This window comes from Nyctibius grandis, chromosome Z, assembly GCF_013368605.1.
Source record: "Nyctibius grandis isolate bNycGra1 chromosome Z, bNycGra1.pri, whole genome shotgun sequence".
In the NCBI taxonomy this organism is placed as follows: Eukaryota; Metazoa; Chordata; class Aves; order Nyctibiiformes; family Nyctibiidae; genus Nyctibius; species Nyctibius grandis.
In genome coordinates, this window is record NC_090695.1 from 19985065 (window position 1) to 20008513 (window position 23449).

At 39.7% G+C, this 23449-nt stretch overlaps 1 protein-coding gene across 1 annotated transcript in view; it reads right to left on the reverse strand.

Moving 5' to 3' along the window:
* The window catches only part of PDE4D (phosphodiesterase 4D), a 564892-nt gene that overhangs the window by 461782 nt on the left and 79661 nt on the right, over positions 1-23449 (reverse strand). Inside the window, exon 2 of the mRNA XM_068422799.1 lies at positions 13068-13303. Within this exon, the coding sequence (XP_068278900.1) occupies positions 13068-13303 (236 nt within the window). The remainder of the gene's footprint in view (positions 1-13067; positions 13304-23449) is intronic.

Genomic DNA, 23449 nt, shown 5'->3' on the forward strand with positions numbered 1-23449 from the left:
TGTGATTCTATGTTAGACTTGATAAGGCCATAGACTGTCATAATGAAACCTTTTATTGCAGAGTCTGTGAGATTCTGCAGCCACCTACTCACACATTTCTCATCGTCAAACTATTGCATTTAACCACCCTGTCACCTGTACCAGAAAAAAGACCAGTTACTTTTGAATTAAAGAAAATTATAGCTGAGAAGGGATGTTGCAAGAGAGAACAGAATGAGACCATTACATAGCCATTACTTGAGATTGCACAGAAACTTATTTTGTTGAAAGTAATAGCAGTCAACCAGATCTTACTCTATCACATGGAGTAGATACTCCAATAAGGCCCACATTTTTACTCTGTACTCAGAAGTTCAAGAACAGACCTACAAAAAACATCTCATAAAATTGGTTCACTGCTGGGAAAGAGGTAAAACCAGAGTTACAGCATTTCATGGCTTGGTTATTCTATTTTCTTTGCTGTTACAAGAACTAAAAATTATCTGCCCGTATATTTTTGCAAGATAATTTTGAAGTCCTTTCTTTTAACCTCCATTTTATAGACATTACCTCTTTTAAAGAAGACCATTTTAACAAAAGTGAAAATTACGGTATATTTAAGTCTCAAGAGGATCTGATCCGCTGACTTTTCAGAGAACTAATGTCGTGCCTTCATCTAAAGTGAAAGGGAAAACTGTAACTAGGATATTTAAAAGAATCAGAAGAATGTTTGGAGGCTTAGACTAGAAACAGAAGAAGAAAGTCAGTACATAAGTGCATGTACTTAACAGGCTGTTCTCAGAGAGTACACCTAATGTAAAACATATATGTGGAAAACACTTTCTATGCCTGATCATTTCAAAGTATCATTTTTATTACAATTGTGAAGAAATTGGCTACCTGCTGTTTCCAGAAAATGCTATTTATTCCCCTGTGTTCCAATCTGGTATACTATTCATTATCTGCTCTATGTATTTTCCTCTTAAATTTTTTAATGGGAATCAAAGCATCATCTCAATAAATTCTGCATTTGAGCTTTCTACTTAATAAGAGATCATATTTTTCAGATAAAAAAATTGCTCCAGTGTGAAGAGAAAAAATGTTTCATTGACAAGAATACAAAATATTTTTTTTCTCTGAAAAATGTTTCAACAAAAAAATTATGTCATTTAACAAAACAGCAGTTTGAGAAAAGTGTTGCATTATGAAATGTTCATTCTATCCTGTAAATTAAATGCGTTGTCACCACTATATAAAATAGTCTATATATATTTGGATGTGATATTGTACACTATTTAAACAGCAACCCTTAAAGGTGTTAAATGTTCAAATTCCAAAGTGAGATTTGGAATATTCATTAACTGCATCATTTGCTAGTAATATGAAACGTTATTGGAAATATGTTCAAAAGATATAAAGTAAATTTGTAATTCTAAATCTGTACTCACCCAATCATAAGAGAAATGAAGGCCTTGCTATGCATATGCTTATGTACAAATACAACTTTATTAGTAAAGTTACATTTACTAGTGGTCTGAACACGGATGAAAATTCTGCAGAATCAAGTTGAAGGAACACGTATTATGAACAGATGACAATGGTCTAGAAAAGAGAAACTACTACAATCCATTTTATGTGAGAATGGCCATACTTGGCCAGACCAAGAGTCCTTCTAGCCAACATCCTGTAACCCATACTGGCCATAAGCAGGTACCTGACGAAAGAAAGAACAGAACAGGCATAGTTGATATGCTTACCAAAGCAGACCTTCCCAAGTAACCTCCCCAAATCCATCAACTTTCTTCTCAGGGGATTTCCTTAGCTGGGTGTGTTCTGAGTTATAAATAGAATAAGGTTGTAAAGTACTATCCAATTTTATTATGAATTGTGCATACTAATTGTTAAGTTATGTGATAAGATACTTGTCTTCACACAGGATTGTACTGAAGCAGGAGAGGTAAGGAATGCTGACAACAGCTTGATTCACTACCTAGCTGTCACGGTTTAAAGCTGAGCTGGCTATTAAACTGCTGGCAGACGCTATTAACCCCCCCCCCGCCCAACCAGAAGGGAAAGGGAAAGGGAAAAGGGAGAGAGACTTATGGGTTGGAAAGCTAAAACAGTTTTAATGAACTATGATAACAAAAAAGAGAATAATAATAGAATAATTAAATATATACAAATACATACAAAACCAAGACTGAGCTCCCCCGATGTCGGCCGTGTCACCACTGACACTGCAGGGCAGGCTCCAGGAAGGCCAGACGGGGCCCAGCAACAGACGGGAACTGGATTCAGGGATGCACGGATTGGGATCGGGGGCAGCAAGAAAACAGATAGAGTCCTCTTCGGACACTGGCCATACCAGAAGGGAGAAGAAGGGCTGAGAAGAAGGAGCGCGAGACCTTCGTGATCCCCCACTTTATACTGAGAATGACGTGTATGGGATGGAATACCTTGTTGGTCAATTTTGGGTCACCTGTCCTGTCCACTCCTCCCTGCAGGTGCGACCCCCCTTCGGCTCTTCACTCGAAAGTAGTGAGGAATTTAGCAGTGACCTTGGTTTCTTTAAGAATAAGTACAGCAAGAGCCTTTCTACATAACATCCCTACAAGTGCCTCAGCGATAACTACAGACTTCGAGCATTATCAGTCCTGGAAGCAGACACCGTCTGCAAAACATGCAATTACTTTCAGAAAGTGCAGTTACTTAGAAGAGACTTAGCTGAAAGTAAAAATCACTGAAAGGATAATCGGCCTGGTTTAGGCCAAACTGGCACACTAGCCCAGATCCTTTGCCTGTGCACCACCTTGTTGCTTCTGCTGATTTACAGAAAGGAATGCATGAGAAAAAATATAGCCTGTAATAAGCCTGAATAGACCTGATACCACAAAGATTGTGCACACAGACCTGTAGAAAGATTGGGTCATGTAAATGCTCAGAATTAATATGGTTCTGCTTTGTTTCTCTCTCCCAGGTATACATTGACTGCTGAGATGCTAAGCACTCTTCTGCACACAACCACATGAGGTGCCTTTGAGCTGGTCTGTACTCTCCTTCAACGGGTCACCATGTCCTTCCAGGCCAAGACAGCTTGGATGGAATTGTTCTAAAGGCTGGATTCACCCATGGCTGCTGGCTGGGTCACCCTCTTGAACTGACTCCTGTCTTTCCCTCAGCTTTATGTGCCTGTGGCAGTCCAGTAGGTTTCTTGTTTGTATTTATAAGCTGCTGCTGTAGGGATGATTGAAATGCAAATCAGAAAGAGCCCAAGACATTTTCAATAGTGAAGCTAATCTAAAGTGACAATTTCCAACATGAAAAAATCCTTGTAAGGAAGACACTATGTATTCCTTTAATTGGATAAACTTTCTGATTTCTTTTGTAATCTCTAAATTGACATTAATGCAACATAGTAAAAAAGTATATATTAAGAGATTATTTTGTTATGCGTTTCTTTTCACACTGTATTTTCAGTAGTGAATAAAACATTGTGTGTGGGCTTGGGTTTCGCTGATTGCCCGAAGAAATATTTTAACAAAATAACTGTTTTACTGGTTAACTGCTCAAAAAAAGAGAATACTTGAAAAGTTTTAAAAGACTTTTAAAAACTATTAACATACTACTTCCTCCACTTATGGTACAGAAAGTAAAGCTGATCTTAATGAATTCCCAGTCTTCCCCTACCTCACTGCAACTTTGATCTATTATAATTAGAAGCAGTCTATTTCTTTTTGAGCTTTCCCTTGCAAGGTGAGCCCTTGCAGCTATAGACCTTGGCACCAATAATCATCTAAGTAGGTAAGTGAGCAATAGACTAGGAAGAATCATCAGGAGAAATCATTTAAAGAGATCACTTAGCAAATGACCAGTTGCTTTATACCTATAATCAAATCAGCTACAAAACAAGAAATTGTCTCTCCTACTCTGTTTAACACAACAGCACCAAATTATGTGAATGCAAAAGCAGAGAATAGAGTGCAGTCACATTAAGAAATCCCTCCTTTTTATGAAATGCATAGAGGAATGTAATAATAACTGAAAATTAAAATAATATTTAATCATAAAAGTCCTACATAATCAGCCAGTGACTCACTTTCTTGTAGCACGCTGGGAAAACTGTGATTAAGGGTCTAGAAACAATATTAGGACACCAAATTGGCTGAACAGCGAACTTCTGATGAAGATGAAACCTAAAAAGCAGAAGTACAGGAGGTGGAAGAAGAAACACATTTCCAAGGAGGAATATGGAAGTATCACCTGGCTCTTGGAATGGCATCAGTACAGTCAAAGCTCAGCTGGAGATGAACCTGGCAATGGAGATGAAGGGCAACAAAAAGGTACAGCAAAGGCAAAAAGAAGAAAAAGGAAAATGTGGACCTGCTACTGAATGGAGTAGGCAACCAAGTGATGAAGGACATGGAAAAGGATGTACTACAAAGAAGTACTCAAATCCTTCTTTGACTTATTTTACTGGAAAGGTCTGCTCTCAGGCCTCCCAGCTCACCTTGTCCAGAAGGAGTGTTTGGGGGAGTAGAAGGTACCACCCACTGTAGGGAAAGATCAAGTTAGGTTCTGCTTATGTAAATAGGTCAGGTTCAAGTTCCTGGGACCATGTGGGATGCCTCCAACAGTGCTGACACAGCTGGTCAATGTCGTTGTTAGGCTATGTTCTATTTATCATCTTTGAAAAGCTGCGGTGATCAGCAGAGGTCCCCAGTGGCCTGAAAAGGTCAGACAGTAAGACCATCTTTAAAAGGGAGAGGACGAGGACCTGAGGTACTGCAGGCTGCTTCAGTCTCATCTTAGACCCTGGTAAGGTTATTGAACAAGTTCTCTTGGAAGTCATTTCTAACCAAATGAAGGACACGAAGAGATTGGGAACGCTCAGCATAAATTTACCAAGGACAAATCATATGTGACAAACCTGATTCCCTTTCATGAAGAGAATTCCTGGCTCTGTGAAAGAAAAGAGCAGCAGCAGCAAGGTTTTTGACAGACTTTCACTGAAACCTTGTAGCCAAGCAGGAAAGATATGGACTAGATGAGTGGACTACAAGGCAGATAATAAACTGGTTGGACCATCAGGCTCAAAAGGTAGTTCGCAAGTGGTTCCAAATCTAAGCAGCAGCAGCTAGGTAAGAACAGAGTTCCCCAGAAATTAATACTGGAGCCAATACAGATAAACACCTTCAACAACTACCTGGACAGTAAGATGTAATGCACCCTCAGCAAGTTTGCAGATAACACCAGAATGGTGGGAGCACCTGATACACTGGAGGGCTGCCATTCACAGGGCCTTGGCAAACTGGAGTAATGGCATGACAGCAATCATACAAAGTGCAGCAAAGACAAAATATAACCTCAGCTCAGACTATTATCTGCTGTTACCTGACTTTTACAAAGTTTATCCCAAACTTATTCTGCTAATTATATAACCCTGCAGTCAGAGGGCTATATCATGTCTTAGATTTTTTCAGATATATCTGTTGACTAAAAGTAACTATTTCAAAATGCCTATTTTAAATGGTAGTTGTACATTCTTTCTTTAAACTAGAAAATATATGCACACATACACTATTCATCCACAATTTACAGTAATGTCTGTTTCCAGACTATGTTGTATAAATAATTATTTCAAAGGGCAAAGAGGTCATTTTTATTATTGAAAAAATAGACATTTTTCCACTGCTGAATAAAACAGTAGCATTTGATCAAAATTCTGTTTTTTAAAAAAGATTTCAGAATGGCTACTGTTGGACTGGACACAGTACCTGCTGTCCTCTGTAGTCTACCTGTGCATCAGATCTAAATCATCCACTTAATGCTAGGCTTGAGTTAAAATAATAGTTTTCTTTGGGAGACAAGGGGCTGGAGATAAGTGTGAAATCTGAAGTCTTCCACAGGTATTATGAATTACTATTATGCAAGTATTCTGGTATGAGACCTGCCACCTTCACAGCTTGTTTTCGTCTCTTCAGCATCTAGTCAATGCGAGTCTTAACCAACAGGATTATTTTTAAGTTGTTCTCCAAAATTATTCCAGAATACATATAGCAACATAGAAACTGTTGACTGTGGTCACTGGTACAGAAGACTCTTAAAAGCCAAGGCTGGGATGCCACAAAACCTAAAGGCTTCTAACGTCCACTTAACCTCACAAATTCCCACTGATTTTTCCCACTGATAGATCTGAGTTTAAATGCTGACTCCACACTAATTAAGTATACTTTTCATTATAACAGATACTGTAATCATATAGAGCTCGATGAGACTGAGTCAGTGTGATAGAAACATAGGTTCAGTGTGAGTCTGAATGCATAACAACAGTTACATATTTAACTCCTACTAATAAGAATTAAAAATCTTCTCAGACCTGGTCAGTAAAATTCTCCTGGACATACTAAGTTTGTTTTTGAAGGCTGAGATGATAAACTTGAGGCATCTTGTTGTTTTTTTTTTCCCCAAGTTCCATCCTCAGCTTTCTAACAGGTAGTATAGGCTAGACACAAAACTAGGAGCCAAAAACCCTTGAATTCTGTTCATAGTTTGATTACTGGTTTGTTCTGTAGCCTTGCCCAGTTGCACTACCCCTTTACATGAAAGTTTTCCTATGCATAAAATGAAAATAACATTACTTGCTTACTAACTGGTCTCCCAAAAGTAACATGAGGATTTGCTCATGTTTATAATGCTTTTAAAATAAAGAAATGTACAATAAAAGTTCTAAGAATTATTGTGCTGTTCTTCATTATTCTTAACTGGCAGGTGAGTCAGGGAACAAAGCTGCTGTTGAAAACAGCCTAGACCCATGAGAATCTTCCTGAGAAGAGTTATAGCTTGGCAGGTCCAAGATCATAATTCTGAGTTAAAACAAAAAATGAAAGGACAAGTTTTCTTTTTTTTTTGTCTTTCAGCACTATGTAAACCACAGTTCCCACTTATTTTCACTACATATACTATCCTACTGAGTTGCAAATAAAGAAATCTGAAAAGCAGCTTTTCCCCAGCTCTTATTTTTATTACATGTTACTCTACTAAGGTCCAATCTCCTTGCTTTCATCTTCTCTCTCTAATACTTAGTTCCTGTCCTGGTTTGGCCTAAACCAGGCCAATTTTCCTTTCAGTGATTTTTACTTTCAGCTAAGTCTCTTCTAAGTAACTGCACTTTCTGAAAGTAACTGCATGTTTTGCAGACAGTGTCTGCTTCCAAGACTGATAACGCTCGAAGTTCATAGTTATCACTGAGGCACCGGTAGGGATGTTATGCAGAAAGGCTCTTGCTGTACTTGTTCTTAGAGAAACCAAGGTCACTGCTAAATTCCTCACTGCTTACGAGTGAAGAGCCGAAGGGGGGTCGCACCTGCAGGGAGGAGTGGACAGGGCAGGTGACCCAAAACTGACCAACGAAGGTATTCCATTCCATACACGTCATTCTCAGTATAAAGCAGGGGGATCACGAGGGTCTTGCTCCTTCGCCCCTTGCCTTCTCTTGCCCCTTCCGCCTTTCCCTTGCTGCTTCTGCTGTGTTTGGGTGTTTCTGCTGCTTTGGGCTGCTTCTGCGGCTTGAGCCTTTGGCCAGTGTCCAAGGAGGACTCTGTCTTCCTGCTGCCCCCGATCCCGATCCGTGCATCCCTGAATCCAGCTCTCGACCGTCGCTGTGCCCAGCCTGGGCCTTCCCGGAGCCTGCCCTGCAGTGCAGGTGGTGACGTGGCCGACATCGGGGGAGCTCGATCTTGGTTTTGTATATATTTGTATATATTTGATTATTCCAATATTATTATTATACTCTTTTTCATTATTATAGTTTATTAAAACTGTTTTAACTTTCCAACCCATAAGTCTCTCTCCCTTTTCCCTTTCCCTTTCCCTTCGGGTAGGGGGGGAGGGTTAACAGAGAGCGTCTGCCACAGGTTTAATAGCCAGCCCAGCTTTAAACCGTGACAGTTCCTTAAAACAATAACTGAAATATAGAATTCTAGCTGTTGTTTTAAAACTACTTTGCTGGTATAATAGGTGAGTAACTGCAAAATCATGGCTCAGGATTCACAGTTTCAGTTGTTTAACATTTGAAAAAGTGTTTCTTACCCTGACTACAGAAGACCAAATCTAGTCTTTGAGGTATCACTCTGACAGGGGGAAGACAATGAGCGAGCAAGTGGTAGACATTAAGACACATTTAATTTGAAATTAGGACACTCAGTCTGTATTGTCGTAGTATCAAACTTACATTGATGATGCTACTAAAAATTTTCTAGTATTTCCTTTCAAAAACAGATATTAAAAAGTTTAAATGCATCTTTAAAGGGGCAGAAAGAAAAACTGGGGACAATTTTACATCAAGCTTTTATCTGATTTCCAATAGAAATAGTTTTGATTGCTTCTTTAATGGATAATATAACACAGAAGTTTTTAAGCAGTACAGTGCCTATCTAATCCACAGAACTTAAATTAAGATAAATTAGGACAGCAGGGACATTGCAAAAAAGATACTTCAGAAATTAGCTATCATGTAAGTCATTCTTGTAGCTCCCTAGAGTTTCATAAACACACTAATATACACACTTTCAGTTGTACATAAGCAATACGAAAGCAATTTGAAACAGATCTTATATTGTACAATTATAATAACCTCTCCCAAATGATGTCTGAGCAAAGAATAGGGTAAAAAGTAAGAGAAGACACTATATATACTGAATTACAGACAACTAAATGAAACACAAAAAAATATTTTATATAATTTTGTGCTGAAAGCCTTTCTAACCAAGTCAACTCCAATATAACTTTTTGCTTGCAAATAACACTTTTAATAAAGTTCTCAAGTACGTGATGTATGCTTACATTTATGGAGTTTACATCCAACGAACATGACATTTCCCATCATGTCAGTCATACGTATTAAGAAGACAGAATCACTGGCAAAATTTAAAGCATGTGGTCACATGTACACTACAAATATCCTAGCTATCCTAGCTTACAGTAAAATATTACATTTAATATTCTATACATACAGTCTAGATGTATTGCTTATTAAAAAAAAATAAAGGGAGCACTGAAACATCAAAAGCAATTGCCTGCCTCTTTGTAACACTCCCCATAGAAAGTCTGGCAATTGTTACATTCCATAAATGTAACTGTTGCCACAAGCTGACGGCTCAGTTTAGCAATTTGCAAGCACTTGTTTTTATAGCTCATGTTAGCAATTTTGCATGTGAAACTTCCAATTCAAGACATAAATCCTTCATCTTAACGATCATCTTTACTATTGTCTCATTTTAACCTGGGTGGAAAAAAATCAGAGTCAGGCTCCCTGTATGCATGGAAAGAAATTAGAATGGTGAAAGGAATGACAAGACATTGTGATGTCTCCTTAGTGTCAGAAGAGTTTACAAAGTGTGAAAGATTTAGAAAAACATTACTGAATACTTGCTTTCTCGTTTTTCATTTACTCTGCTGGGTTTTTTTTAAAAAATGGAAGCTTTGTTTGAATTAGTGCAGCTCATTCCTCTGCGAAGATAACATAAGACCAGAAACAATCCTGAGACATTGTAAAGATAAAGAGAGAAAAAGGGAGTGAAAAAGGGAGTGTGTGTGTGCTTATGCATATGTGCATGTTTAGGAATAGAATGCATATTTTGTTTTAAAAACTATATCCACTGTCATTGTTTTTCATTTTGCACATTCCAGGTATTTAAATCACAGCATGAGAGTCTTTATAATTTTATCTTTGGGATCTTTTAGGATATTCCTCCAAAAACATACATTTGTATTTCAAGATGTTTTCAGTGGTGAAGTTCTTCCACCTCAGAATGAGTTTCTATGACCCAAATGCTCTTCTTCTACCTTCACCTACCCAATGAAGACAGAGGATCCTCCTGTCTCCCAACCATACTTTGGTTTCCTTTTCTCACCTGCACATTTCCATACATTTGAAGGCACTGGACATAAGCTGTATTTCTGCAGACATAATATGTCCCCTAAGTTTGTGTACTTTCATTCAGACAAGAAGCCAGATAAAAGGATAGCTTTCTTAAGCTGTCCAGCTGGCATTACAAGGACGTAAATGGGAAATGCATAGCTGAGAGGGAGCTAGCAACTGAAAAATGGCACTAAACATCTAGAGAAATTTAATTTCTTGAACAATATTCTTCCTGTAGCAGTGTAATTGCTCTTTAGCTAACAAAGAATCATAAAAGCTAAAGATTTTATATTACAAAGAAACATCAAAATTATAATTGATTCTGCTGTTGTGTTCTGTTTTGGTTTGTTTGTTTGTTTAAACAGTCTGGCAACTCCATTCAACAATCTGTAGATCTGCTGTTTCCCTGTCACTCTCAGAAATAAATTTTCTTGTAGATAAATCTTGCTTTGCCCAATTTCAAAACGCATTCTACCAACCACAAGAACAAATGGCATAGGGGGATACAACATTCTTTCTTAATGCCCAGGACAAATTCTTGGCCAGAGAGAAGCTTCTCACAGAAGCGATCATTGTCTGAGTACAGCAGATAGCTATGAATAATAACTGGTGTGTTTTAGGTTTGTAATTTATTTGAATACCCTTCAAACTGTGTTACTCTTGCATATTTGAATCCAGCCTGGAAAATATTGCAGTCTCCAGAAATCTATAATCACTTGGACTTTTTCATAGGGTGAAGAAATATTTTTCATTCTGCTTTCTGACCTTCTACTACATCAGGAGCATACGTATTTGACATTTTAACACAACATTCTCCCGGAGAAACTGGCTGCTCATGGCTTGGATGGGCATACGCTTCACTGGGTAAAAAACTGGCTGGATGGCCGAGCCCAGAGAGTTGTCGTGAATCCAGTTGGCAGACGGTCACATGTGGTGTTCCCCAGGGCTCAGTATTGGGGCCAGTTCTCTTTAACATCTTTATCAATGATCTGGATGAGGGGATCTAGTGCACCCTCAGTAAGTTCTCAGATGACACCAAGTTGGGTGGGAGTGTTGATCTGGTTGAGGGCAGGAAGGCTCTGCAGAGGGATCTCGACAGCTTGGATCGATGGGCCGAGGCCAACCGTATGAGGTTCAACAAGGGTAAGTATCAGGTCCTGCACTTGGGTCACAACAACCCCATGCAACACTACAGGCTTGGGGAAGAGTGACTGGAAAGCTGCCCAACAGAAAAGGACCTGAGGGTGTTGATCAATGGCTGGCTGAATATGAGCCAGCAGTGTGCCCAGGTGGCCAAGAACGCCAACAGCATCCTGGCTTGTGTCAGAAATAGAGTGTCCAGCAGGACTAGGGAAGTGATCATCCCTCTGTACTCAGCACTGGTGAGGCTGCACCTCAAATACTGTGTTCAGGTTTGGGCCCCTCATTACAGGAAAGACATTGAGGTGCTGGAGCGAGTCCAAAGAAGCCGATGAAGGGTCTGGAGGCAAGTCTTATGAGGAGTGGCTGAGGGAACTGGGGTTGTTTAGTCTAGAGAAAAGGAGGCTGAGAGGAGACCTTATTGCTGTCTACAACTACCTGAAAGGAGGTTGTAGCAAGGTGGGTGTTGGTCTCTTCTCCTAAGTAACAAGTGATAGGATGAGAGGAAACAGCCTCAAGTTCCGCCAAGGGAGGTTTACATTGGACATCAGGAAAAATTTCTTCACCGAAAGGGTTATCAAGCATTGGAACAGGCTGTCCAGGGAAGTGATGGAGCCAGCATCCCTGGAAGTATTTCAAAGACTCGTAGATGTGGTGCTTAGGGACATGGTTTAGTGGCAGACTTGGCAGTGCTAGGTTAATGGTTGGACTCCATGATCTTAATGTTCCTTTCCAACCAAAAGGATTCTATGATTCTGTGATTCTATTTTTTTTTTTCAGTCAGTGTTACTAAAGCTAACAAAACACAGAGTACCTCATGCATATTACACATTTTACACAGGACATCCCAAATACTATTGAAGTTTCAAAGGTCAAATACTCTGAAATTTAGAAAGGCCAGGTATGTGAACTGTAATCATTCCAGCTATACTTATTTTCCTTCCATATCTCAGACTAATCTTCTCTCTAGCCTCCATGGATAGAAAACAAAAAAATCAATACACCATTCTATCTTCTAAATTTACTAAATGACATTATATTTATCTCTCAGAAAAATATTCATATAGGTAAACAATCTAAATATTTATGTGCTGTTATGGACGTAGTCAGTGTTTCTATGAGCGTGCTTCAAGAACTGATCTCACCTATTCCAAAAGTAAAGACATCCACATGGAAATAAGATTTGGGAGGTGATATTTAAAGTTAGGATTAGATGTTTTTTGCCATAGCACCCTAATGAATACTTATGGTTTTTCTCATGTACTGCAAGTCCTATATTCTTTTCACAGCTACATTATTCAGAATACAGTATTCCCTCTGAAGATACGTTCAAAAGTTCTTAGGTCCTGCATTTCAGCTCTCAGTGTGTTCATCCTTCCTTTTCTGTATATATTCTCAGATTACCAAAAGGCTGCACTGCCTTCACCATGGTAAGCAACAATTTCATACTAAACAATTCACATTTTGGAAAATAAAAACAGAAAAGAGGATGGTATCTGAAATAATTAAGAACAGGAAAAGTTACTCTAGAAAACGTGCATGATATAAGTCACAGATCTAATATGAAGAAACTATAATACAAATCACTATAACCAAATATGTTCAACCATTTACACCACAAATAATGTAGATATACAGGAGCAGGCAAAATCCTCTCATGATTCCTTGAAACTTGTTTTGAAATTGTATCATGTAAAAAATTTTCTGTGTATAAAAAGGCTCCTATCTATCTTTATTATAATAAGAAGAAAATGGTTATTCAAGCCTTCAGAAGTCTTCTTTCTGAATACAAAGTACTAGTAATGTTCAGAGAAAATGTTTTCTGGTGTTTGTATTTGGACATGACCAAGAGGTTTACAAGCAGTATTACCAAGTGTCAGCCACAAATTTACATATTAATATTTTATTATTCTTTTTCACGTATTTAGGGGATTTAGAAAATAAATAAACTTCTGTCCTAGAAGCAGCATCTGCTGTCCTGCACCTACCACTGAAAATGTCAAATCATGAAGAAATTGCTGGACCTTACCTGCTGGACTCTGCAGAGGTAATGGCAATAAGAGGAGGAATCCTCAGTGGAAGAGTTGTGGGCCTTGGGATAGTCTCAGTATCACGCTTTTTATCCCAGTCTGACTGTTCTAACTGCCTGAAAGCCAGGGGGGGAAGTTGGATATTGCGGGATGATAATCTCCGCACAAGATAGGGCTCCATTCCCTGGAAAGACTCTTCGTCCTCAGCGCTGTGACGCAGAGTTTCTTCTGAAACCTGTGATCAAGGCAAAAAAACACCCGTCAGGTAAGAAAATACCTATAATGTTAGTTTGATAACTCTTTTAATTCCTTTCCATAAACTAGTTTCTTACAAATATTATTTGTACTTTACTATCATTATTAAGAAAATGAAAAAGAATGAAAAAAATGCAGTAAAAAGTTTCTAAGGTTTAGATAATTTGGGGTTTTAAAAACAGACAGAAAGCTATTTTATGATGAGATTAACACAATGCTATCTAAAATATGTGCTCATACCTGTATATAGGACAAAAGTGCTCTGCATTAGACAAATTTCTTTCCCACAATATGCTTGCTTCCCTACAAGTTGTCTACCTTCTTGGAAGAAGTGAGAGTCCAAACACCAATAATAAAATAAAAGTAGTAGCTAGAGGAAAGAAATCCAGGAAAGAAATCTCCAACTGACACCTATTTAAAGGGGAGAAAAATTCTTCAGGAAGTTTTTGGAACTTTTAACAAACAACCCACCATTGTGAGAGAAAATTCTCAATTACTTTTCTGAGAGCATTGATATTCTGAGAAGCCTGTTGTAATAATGAGAAGAAATTGGCTTTTTTTCTCCATGTCTTACACAAAGTCTTTTACTGTTATTTGATAAATTCCCCAGCACAGATACCACTGTCTGCAACCATTGCTATTGAAACCCAAGTTCTGAGCAAGTGTAAAAATTTTCTACATCTAAACTAAGAATTAGGAATATAGCATATATAGCTACATATTATTCCACGTAGGTCAGGTATCAGTCGCTTCATAGTCCCAATACAGTACTTGAGACTGGTACACCGAGTTTTTGCCTCTCCCAAACTGGAGTTTGCATATACATTATGGTATACATGGTATACAAAATAAAGCAAGCTAGATCTATGCCTACAATTTACAATCACACCTCCAGTTACTATGCAGACATGGCCTTCAGTTTGACATTTCTCATGAGGACTGATGCACACCTGCAAGGAAAAATTGCATGGCAGTGTATTCATTCTGTACGCACAGGGAGAGCCATTAATGAAATACCTTTCATGATGCATAATATTAATAAGCTCCGTTTATACTCAGAACTTGAGCAGTTGCTGTGAGTAAACTATTTCTAATTAAATTTTTAATCACAAAATCTAAATTCATAATTTAGCTATTTTTCTTAATCCAGCTGTAATGTAGTTTAAGAAAAAAAAGATTATAAAATTGTATGCATTAATGCATGTACTCTGAAGCAAATCAACAGCAAAATCAATCACTGTGAAAATACTACAAGAATTAATGTGTTATAGTCATCCAGGGAGAAGTTTAACTTCAGGCTTGTATTTTCAGTGTGTGCATTGTGGATATTCAAGACAGCTAAATAAATCAAAAAATAATAATGAAATTAATTATATCTCTGCAAGAAATGAAAAATGCTGATATCAGAGCTAAAAATAGTCTATCACATGAGGTTATTTGATTCACCTCATCAGCTGATTTTTTTTGGCAGCTCTGAAAATCATAAAAATTCTTGAATTGCAGCCACAGACAATCAGAATGAGATAGATGAACTGAGAAAGTGAACTCACTGGGCAACTTCTTCAACTCATATGCACAAATTAGAGAGGTAGAAGATTATGGTACAAAGAAAACCATAAGGGAAAGGGAAGAATTCCAACCCAAATATTAAAGCCAAGCTTTGGAGAAATCAAACAATAGGCACCTAACGTATATTTCAATGACAATGCATAATTAAATCAATTTGTAGAAAAACAGGCCACTGATTCAGGCACAAATACTCAGGCATCTAAACCAGGAAATGGTGATCATATTGATTTTACTCATCTTAGCAAAACAGAAGAAAAACATGCATTGCTGGTTTTGCCTTATTTGTGAATTTGTATAGCATTACGTTTACTCACAGAATCATAGAACTGCTGTTCAGGAGGGTCACCATGTGGTTGTCCAGTCCAACCTCATGCTCAAAATGGGACTATCATCAACACTAGATCAAATCAGCCATGGCTTTGTCTGAACCGCAAAAACCTTCAACAACAGAAATTCCCCAGCCTCCACGGATAACCTGCTCCAGTGCTGCACCACATTCCTCATGAAGAATATGTTCCTGACGTTGAATCTGAACCTCCCAGTCAGCGGCCCTTGCTCCTCCTTAAACAGCATGCCACCACTGAGAAGACCTTAAATTTGTTGTATTTTGCAACTACCCTTCAAGTAGCTGCAGGCTGCCGTTAGATTGATCGCCTTTCGCGTCCTCCACAGCAGCCTAATAAGCTCAGCCCCTTCAAGCGCTCCTCACTGATCGCGTGCTCTAGGCCCCAACCACCCTGGTAGCTCTCTCCTGGCCTCCAGCATTCCCCTTCATCCACTAGCTACAGTCACTTTGTCACGTATTTTGTTTTATTTACGATGAAGAGGGCACTGTGTGGCTGCTCTGCACCCTGCAGTGCATTGAAGCCCCCCGGTCCTTTCCAGCATGATTGTGACCCAGTCAGTCACTTGCTGGCCTGTGCTGATGCTTCAGGGTATCCTGTGTGGGTACCAAACTCTGCACTTCAACATGGGCTCCAGCACCAACCCCTCATGCTGACATGCTCATTACCAGCTGCCAGCCAGATGCTGAGACACCATTCTCTACACTTTGATCCCAGCAGTGGAACTAGTTTTCTGCCCACCTAGCGGTCTCTTCATCCAGCCCAGGTTTCCTGACTGGAATTCCAACCAGTGTTTTTTAAGAGTGTGCTCTGTTAAGAGAGATTTGCCACAATAAAGGGGCCGGGAGTGTAGGGCGGGTGGTGCGGGGAGAGGGATGAAATGAATTACAACCTCAGACAGAATGACTGAGAAATCCAGAATATAAGTAAGTAAATAAGACTATTCTGAAGGTCTGAGAGCTTCAAAAGATATTAGGGGAAGGAGTGACACAGAGTAAAAGACATTTACTGATGCAAAGGGCTTCAAAGTGAGATCCAAAAGAGACTACATAAACATATATGTATACAAGGATGAGGAACAGCATGCTGAAGACAAAGGACATTTTCCTTTGGACCCAGGCTCTGTCTTATTATGAGGACTATCAGAAAGTCATATAGAGGCCAAGAAGCTGATATTTGTGTAGCTCCATGGAGAAGATGGAACAGGTCTTGTGTCAGAATGTAGATATACTTAAAATGGTATCACTATATGAAAGACAAGAAAACTACTAACCAGTTTGATAAAAACAAAAATAGAAAGCTTAAATTGTGCAGCATGATGTTCCATGAGGGTAGAGATGATACTTTTACGAGCTCCTAAAAAACAGATGGGTAAAGGTAGACAGCAAACAATGGAACATCAAGATCAATAGTAAAAGATCTAAATTTTCTGAAATACAAGAAATATATGAAAAGCAAAAGAGTTGGTGTTGGCCTTCTCGCTGCTGCCTCTAAAGCATTTGCTGAAGTATCAAAATCAAGCCACATAGCACCAGCACATAAAAGATCCTTCAGCTCCAGCATTCACAGCAGTAACACATGAATGTGAGATAGACAGGCTGTACACATATAAAAAATATATATTAAGGTATGTATCGTAATATGTCGTAATGCAACCTTTGTGATATAAAGAAAGAATCTGGAATGCCTGATAAAATTATTAGGGCAGTATATACCTTGAACTGTCAACATAAGGATGGTTAAGTAGGAACAAATACTCTTGTTTTATTTGGTATGTACAGTTTTTCTTCTTTCTTTAAAATGAATATGGACTTAACACAATAATTTCAAAATTCTTAGGAATCAGTGAATTTACCTATTTTATATATTTATAATCTACTGAAAAATTGTGGTTTCTGAAATAAAGTCAGAAAGAAATATAAAAACAAGATGGTGGGTGTAAAGATGCAGAACAGGCCAGTTAAGAGTTTCTTGTAAAGCCATTTTAACTGTATGTGATCTTATGACTAATCAAGAAAAATACAGACTCATAACACTGAGCAAGATCTAAAGATTCTCCACGTCAATAACCCATAAGAAGCCTGCCTTTGAGAAAGGAAAGAGATGAAGGCAAACTGTGACACTAACCAACGATCAACATTAGGAAATAAAAATTTTATGATAAAAGATTAATTAAAACAACCAGTTAAATTTTTTGTACGGTCCTTGACTGCCGATCACTCACAGAACCCAATTCTAAAGTCAGCTTCTAACGTACACCTCACAATCACTACATGATGACCTTGGCAAGTCATTGATGAAAAAGCATAGACAAAACCACAACAATTTCCCAATAAAACATGGCAAAATCTCTATTTGAGATGCTGCCAATAAATTACTTCACCATCATGTTTCAATTTTTCTAAACTGTAGGCAAATTATCTTAGTTCATTCAAATGGCATACACAATGCCACCTGCATACCAGTTTAGGGAAGCAACACCTGATAACTCATATCTGCCTGCATGAACTTGCACTGCACATTCATTTTTTTCATATTGTTTTTCAACTGCTGTAATGTTGATCTTGGTTTAGGATTATATCCTTTAAATGTTGAAATTGAACTGCATGTTAATGTATATTGAATAGAAATCTTTCAACACCAGGAAAACAACATTTATGTTTGCTTACAGTGAAGTGTGCTAATTAGAGAATTATTTACATCAAGTTTTGCATACTAACCAGGTTAGACTCTGATTTTTTACTCTGTGAGGTGATATGTTTTATGCTTACTTACCCTTCAAACTTAGAGACCTCAAAGCCCAAATTTTGGATATCTTTTCTATTAGGAGCATAAGGTGACCTTATAATTCACCCAAAAAAGCTCCAAATACTGACATAATCCATATCCTCTGAAATCAGCAATTTTTTTTTTCTTCATTTTAATTTATAAATCTTTCTTATTGCCTATTTCTCTATATAATAAAGACTTCTTCCTTGGCTTTCTCACAGACTTATACTAAAGGTGCTTCCCTGGCTGCCTCTGCTTGTCTCTGGTTCTTTTTGTGAGTGCCCACTATCTTGCAACCTAGATTTTACTCAGTCCACACAAAATCTTCTTACTTTCACCATGTTAGTACTTTCAAAGGTTCTTCCATAATGTCACTGCCTTGATTAGTCTCTTCTGTTACTAATTGGTAGGTACTCTATAAAGCACACTTAATTGCTTCTTTCACTAAGTAAAACAGCTACAATACCCAGTAAGCTCTGCACTTGCCGATCAACAGATCAAAAGTACAACAGTTGGCAACTACCGCCACTGCAGCCTTTTTACATAAGTAAGGCTTTTCCAAATAGTTAAGACAGAGCACAAGAATGACTTAGCTTTGGACAGAACTGAATGTCATATAGCGGCAGAAAGAAAAATCTGTCTGCACCATAATTAATAACTATTTCCTGCTTTCAGAAGAGTACACAATTACATTATTTTGTAAAAATACTTTCAACTACGTTCAAAAATTTAATTTTAAAACTATGAAAAACTAATAAGGGCACAAATCAGCCCTTCTGAACATTGTTTTAGACCAAAAAATCAAAGGAAAAAATTAATTACTCTCATATAGCATGCTTATGCAACATAAACCAAAACCTACAAAAACAACACTAAGAACGCTCCAGTCATACACCTAAATACTAGAAAAAGGCAGATTAACTGCCTTGTGTGCCACCTCAACTCAGTGTTCCTATGTTTACACATTACAAAACACTGGTTAATCACATGATCAATATGGTCATACTTCAATGGCCATACTTCAAGAAAATCCTTGCCTTATTTATTGCACAAAATTGACACTTCTCAGCTAATGAGTAGCTATTTAGTATTTTATTTACCCTCATTGTTTCTGTAACTACATGCTTTATTTACTACACATTACACAAGTCCTGGCTTGCACACACAATTTTAATAATTAAAAAGAAACTGTGGAAGTGGAAGTCGACTCATGTAGTAAGGGATGAAGAAGCTTCTCCTAAGAGGGAGCAGGAGAAAGAATCAGAAAAGGCAGCCAATTTTGCAGCAGAGCACTCACAAGAACAGATGGAGGAAGAGACTAAAATCATAAATGAGACAGAAACAACCCTATCCCTATCCCTAAGTGAGCTGTGAGATATGAGAAAAGGTTTCAGTCGTCAACCAGGCAAGCAAATACTCAGCTGGTTACTTCAATGCTGGAATATAGGGGCCGGTAGTCAGGAAATAGATGGTAGGGAAGACCAGCAGCTGGGATCCCTTGCTAGGGATAAGGCCATTGGCAAAGGGATCGTAAAAAGGGCAGGAGTCTTCAGTCTTTGGAGGTGACTCCTGTCGAGCGTGAAGGACAGGTATCCTTTTAAGGAACATCTTGCACATTCCAGAAGAAAATGGACCACCGTTAAGGTAGGTCTTCAGTATCGGAGGGAATTAGCTGTGGTGGAGGTGATCTTTAGCAACCTGGATGACAACCAGGTATCCCAAAACCCAGGTGAAATCCGGTGAATACAGTCCATGTGACAAAAGTTTGTATGAAGTGCACTGATGTCGTATGCCAGCATCCTGGAAACAATGAGCTGGCACAGACACAGAGGTACCAACTGTGGACTGACTGGCCAGCCAGCTCTGAGAATTCGAAGAGAATCTCACTTCCTCCCTACAAGCCTGTGTCTTACCTGTGGAGAAACTGACCCAACATTGTCCCAGCAATCCAAGAAGGATAGGTCTTCCTTACCCATACTGACTAATGTCTCAGCTATCAAGAGTCAGCCTTTTTCTGTTCAAGGAAAAGGGTACCAGAGGTGCATACTACATTCCACCCTGTAGTTCTATTTGCATGACCAGACGGAGGACATGCGCAAGTGGGATGGTGAACCTACCTAGATCCTAGAAGCTTGAGTACAGGAACTGCAAGAAAAAACAACAGCCAAAAGGCATCCAGCCAGGAAGATTACTGCCCCAGTGTCTGTTCGACAGAGCAGAAGGGCTGATCGTACTTTTGACCCTGATGAAGAAACTTCTGGTTTGCACTTACAAAAATCAAGTAACGAAGACTCCAACCAAGAACAGAGGGGTCCTGCCTTTGGCCAGGCAGAGGAAAAGGACAACCAGGTTTACTGGACTGTGTGGGTTCGATGGCCTGGCACATCAGCCCCATGATAGTATAAAGCTCTGGTGGACACCGGTACACAGTGTACTCTAATATAATCACATTAGAAAGGGGCAGAATCCATCTGTATTTCTGGAGTGACAGGAGGATTCCAAGAACTCTCTGTGTTGGAGGCTGAGGTACGCCTAAGTGGGAATGAGTGACAAATGCATCTTATTGTAATTGGTCTGGAGGAGTTCGAAGAGGTTGGTACTGAAGCACAGCTGCTTTTGGCACCTTGATTGCCTATGCTCAGCTGGATATTCAAAGGGAGGGTCCCCTTTACACGTCATGCAACTGATGCTACATGGAGTAAGTGGGTCGCATTGATAATACAACGGGCTTGAATGCGAAACCCGAACCGCCCAGGAATCCTGGAAGTGATCATGGACTGGCCAGAGGGCCGAAACTTGGGACTGTGTCCAGAGGAGGTGACTCGTGTTGAAGAGGCCCCACTGTGTAATAAATTACCAGAAAATGAAAGCAATATGCCCTGTTTACAGATAGATCCTGTTGCATTGTGGGGAAGCATCAAAGGTGGAAAGTTGCTGTGTGGAGTCCTACATGACAAGTCACAGAAACTGCTGAAGGAAAAGGTGAATCAAGTCAGCTTGCAGAAGTGAAAGCCATCCAGCTGGCTTTAGATACTGCTGAACGAGAAAAATCACCAGTACTTTATCTCTATACTGACTCATGGATGGTGGCAAATGGTCTGTGGAGGTGGCTACGGCAATGGAAGCAGACCAACTAGCATCGCAGAGGTAAACCTATCTGGGCTGCAGAATTGTGGCAAGATATTGCTGCCCAGGAGGAGAACCTGGTTGTAAATGTACGTCATGTAGACATACACATACCCAAGAGTCATGCCACTGATAAACATAAACAACAAGCAGGTGGACCAGGCTGCTAGAATTGAAGTGGATCGGGTGGATCTGGATTGGGAAAATAAGGGTGAGCTATTTATAGCTCAATGGGCCCACAACATATCAGGACATTTAGGAAGAGATGCGACATACAAATGGGCTCGTGATTGAGTGGTGGACTTTACCATTGATGCCATTGCACAGGTCATTGCACATGAACATCAAACGTGCACCATAATCAAACAAGCTAAGCGGATAAAGCTTTTTTGGTGTGGACAACAATGGCTGAAATATCAACATGGGAAAACCTGGCAGATTGATTATATCACACTACCACAAACCTGCCATGGTAAGCACCATGCACTTACAATGGTGGAAGCAACTACTGGATGGTTGGAAAAATACCCTGTGACCCATGTCACCACCTGGAATACTATCTTGCGCCTTGAAAAGCAAGTTTTGTGGCCACACAGCACCCCTGAAAGAACTGAATCGACAACGGAACTCAGGAGGAGTTGGAAGTTGTTGTCCACTTGGAAAACTATGATGTAATTGCAATCAGAGAAACATGGTGGGATGACTCACACAACTGGAGTGCTAAAATGGATGGCTATAAAATCTTCAGAAGGGACAGGCAAGGAAGCAGACGCGGTGCAATGGCCCTGTATGTTAGGGAGTGTTTTGACTGACTAGAGCTTGAGGATGGTGATGAAAGGGTTGTTTATGAGTAAGAATCAGGGAAAAGGCCAACAAGGCAAGTGTCATGGTGGGAGTCTGTTATAGACCGCTCAACCATGATGAAGAGGCAGATGAAATATTCTATAAGCAGCTGGGAGAAGTCTCATGATCACTAGCCCTTGTTCTCAGGGGGGACTTCAGCTTACCAGATGTCTGCTGGAAATACAATTCAGCAGAGAGGAAACAGTCTAGGAGGCTCCTGGAGTGTGTGGAAGATAAATTCCTGACACAGCTGCTGAGTGAGCCAGCTAGGGAAGGCACCTGCTGAACTCGTTTGTGAATGGAGAAGGACTTCTGGGTGATGTGACAGTTGGAGGCTGTCTTGGGCATAGCGATCACAAAATGATAGAGTTTTCAATCTTGGAGAACTAAGGAGGGGGGTCAGCAGAACCGCTACCTTGGACTCCTGGAGGGCCGACTTTAGCCTGTTTAGGGGCTTGGTTGACAGAGTCCCTTGGGAGGCAGACGTGAACGGCAAAAGAGTGCAGGAAGGCTGGACATTCTTCAAGAAGGAAATCTTAAAGATGCAGGAGCAGGCCATCCCCATGTGCCAAAAGATGAGGTGGCGGGGAAGAAGACCAGCCTGTCTGAACAGAGAGATTTGGCTGGAACTCAGGGGAAAAAGGAGCGTTTATGACCTTTGGAAGAAGGGGCAGGTGACTCAGGAGGACTACAAGGATGTCGTGAGTTTATGCAGGGAGAAAATTAGAAGAGTCAAAGCCCAACTAGATCTTAATCTGACTACTGCCATAAAAGACAATAAAAAAATGTTTCTGTAAATACATTAGCAACAAGAGGAGGGCTAAGGAGAATCCTGATCCTTTATTGGATGCCGGGGGGAGCATAGTGACAAAGGATGAAGAAAAGGCTGAGGTGCTTAATGCCTTCTTTGCCTCAGTCTTTAGTAGTAAGACCAGTTGTTCTCTGAGTACCCAGCCCTCTGAACTGGAAGACAGGGACAAGGAGCAGCATGAAGCCCCCATGATCCAAGGGGAAATGGTTAGTGACCTGCTACACCACTTAGACACACAAAAGTCTATGGGGCCGGATGGTATCCACCCAAGGGTACTGAGGGAGCTGGTGAAAGTGCTCACCAAGCCACTTTCAATCTTCTGTCCTCAGTTCTGGCTAACCAGGGAGGTCCCAGTTGACTGGAAGTTAGCAAATGTGACACCCATCTACAAGAAGGGCCAGAAGGAGGATGGGGGAACTATAGGCCTGTCAGTCTGGCCTTGATGTCGGGGAATGTTATGGAGGAGATCATCTTGAGTGCCATCACATGGCATGTACAGGACAATCAGGTGATAAGGCTCACCCAGCATGGGTTTATGAAAGGCAGGTCCTGCTTCACCAATCTGATCTCCTTCTATGACAAGGTGACCTGCTTACTGGATGAGGGAAAGGCTGTGGATGTTGTCTACCTGGATTTTAGTAAAGCCTTTGACATCGTCTCCCAC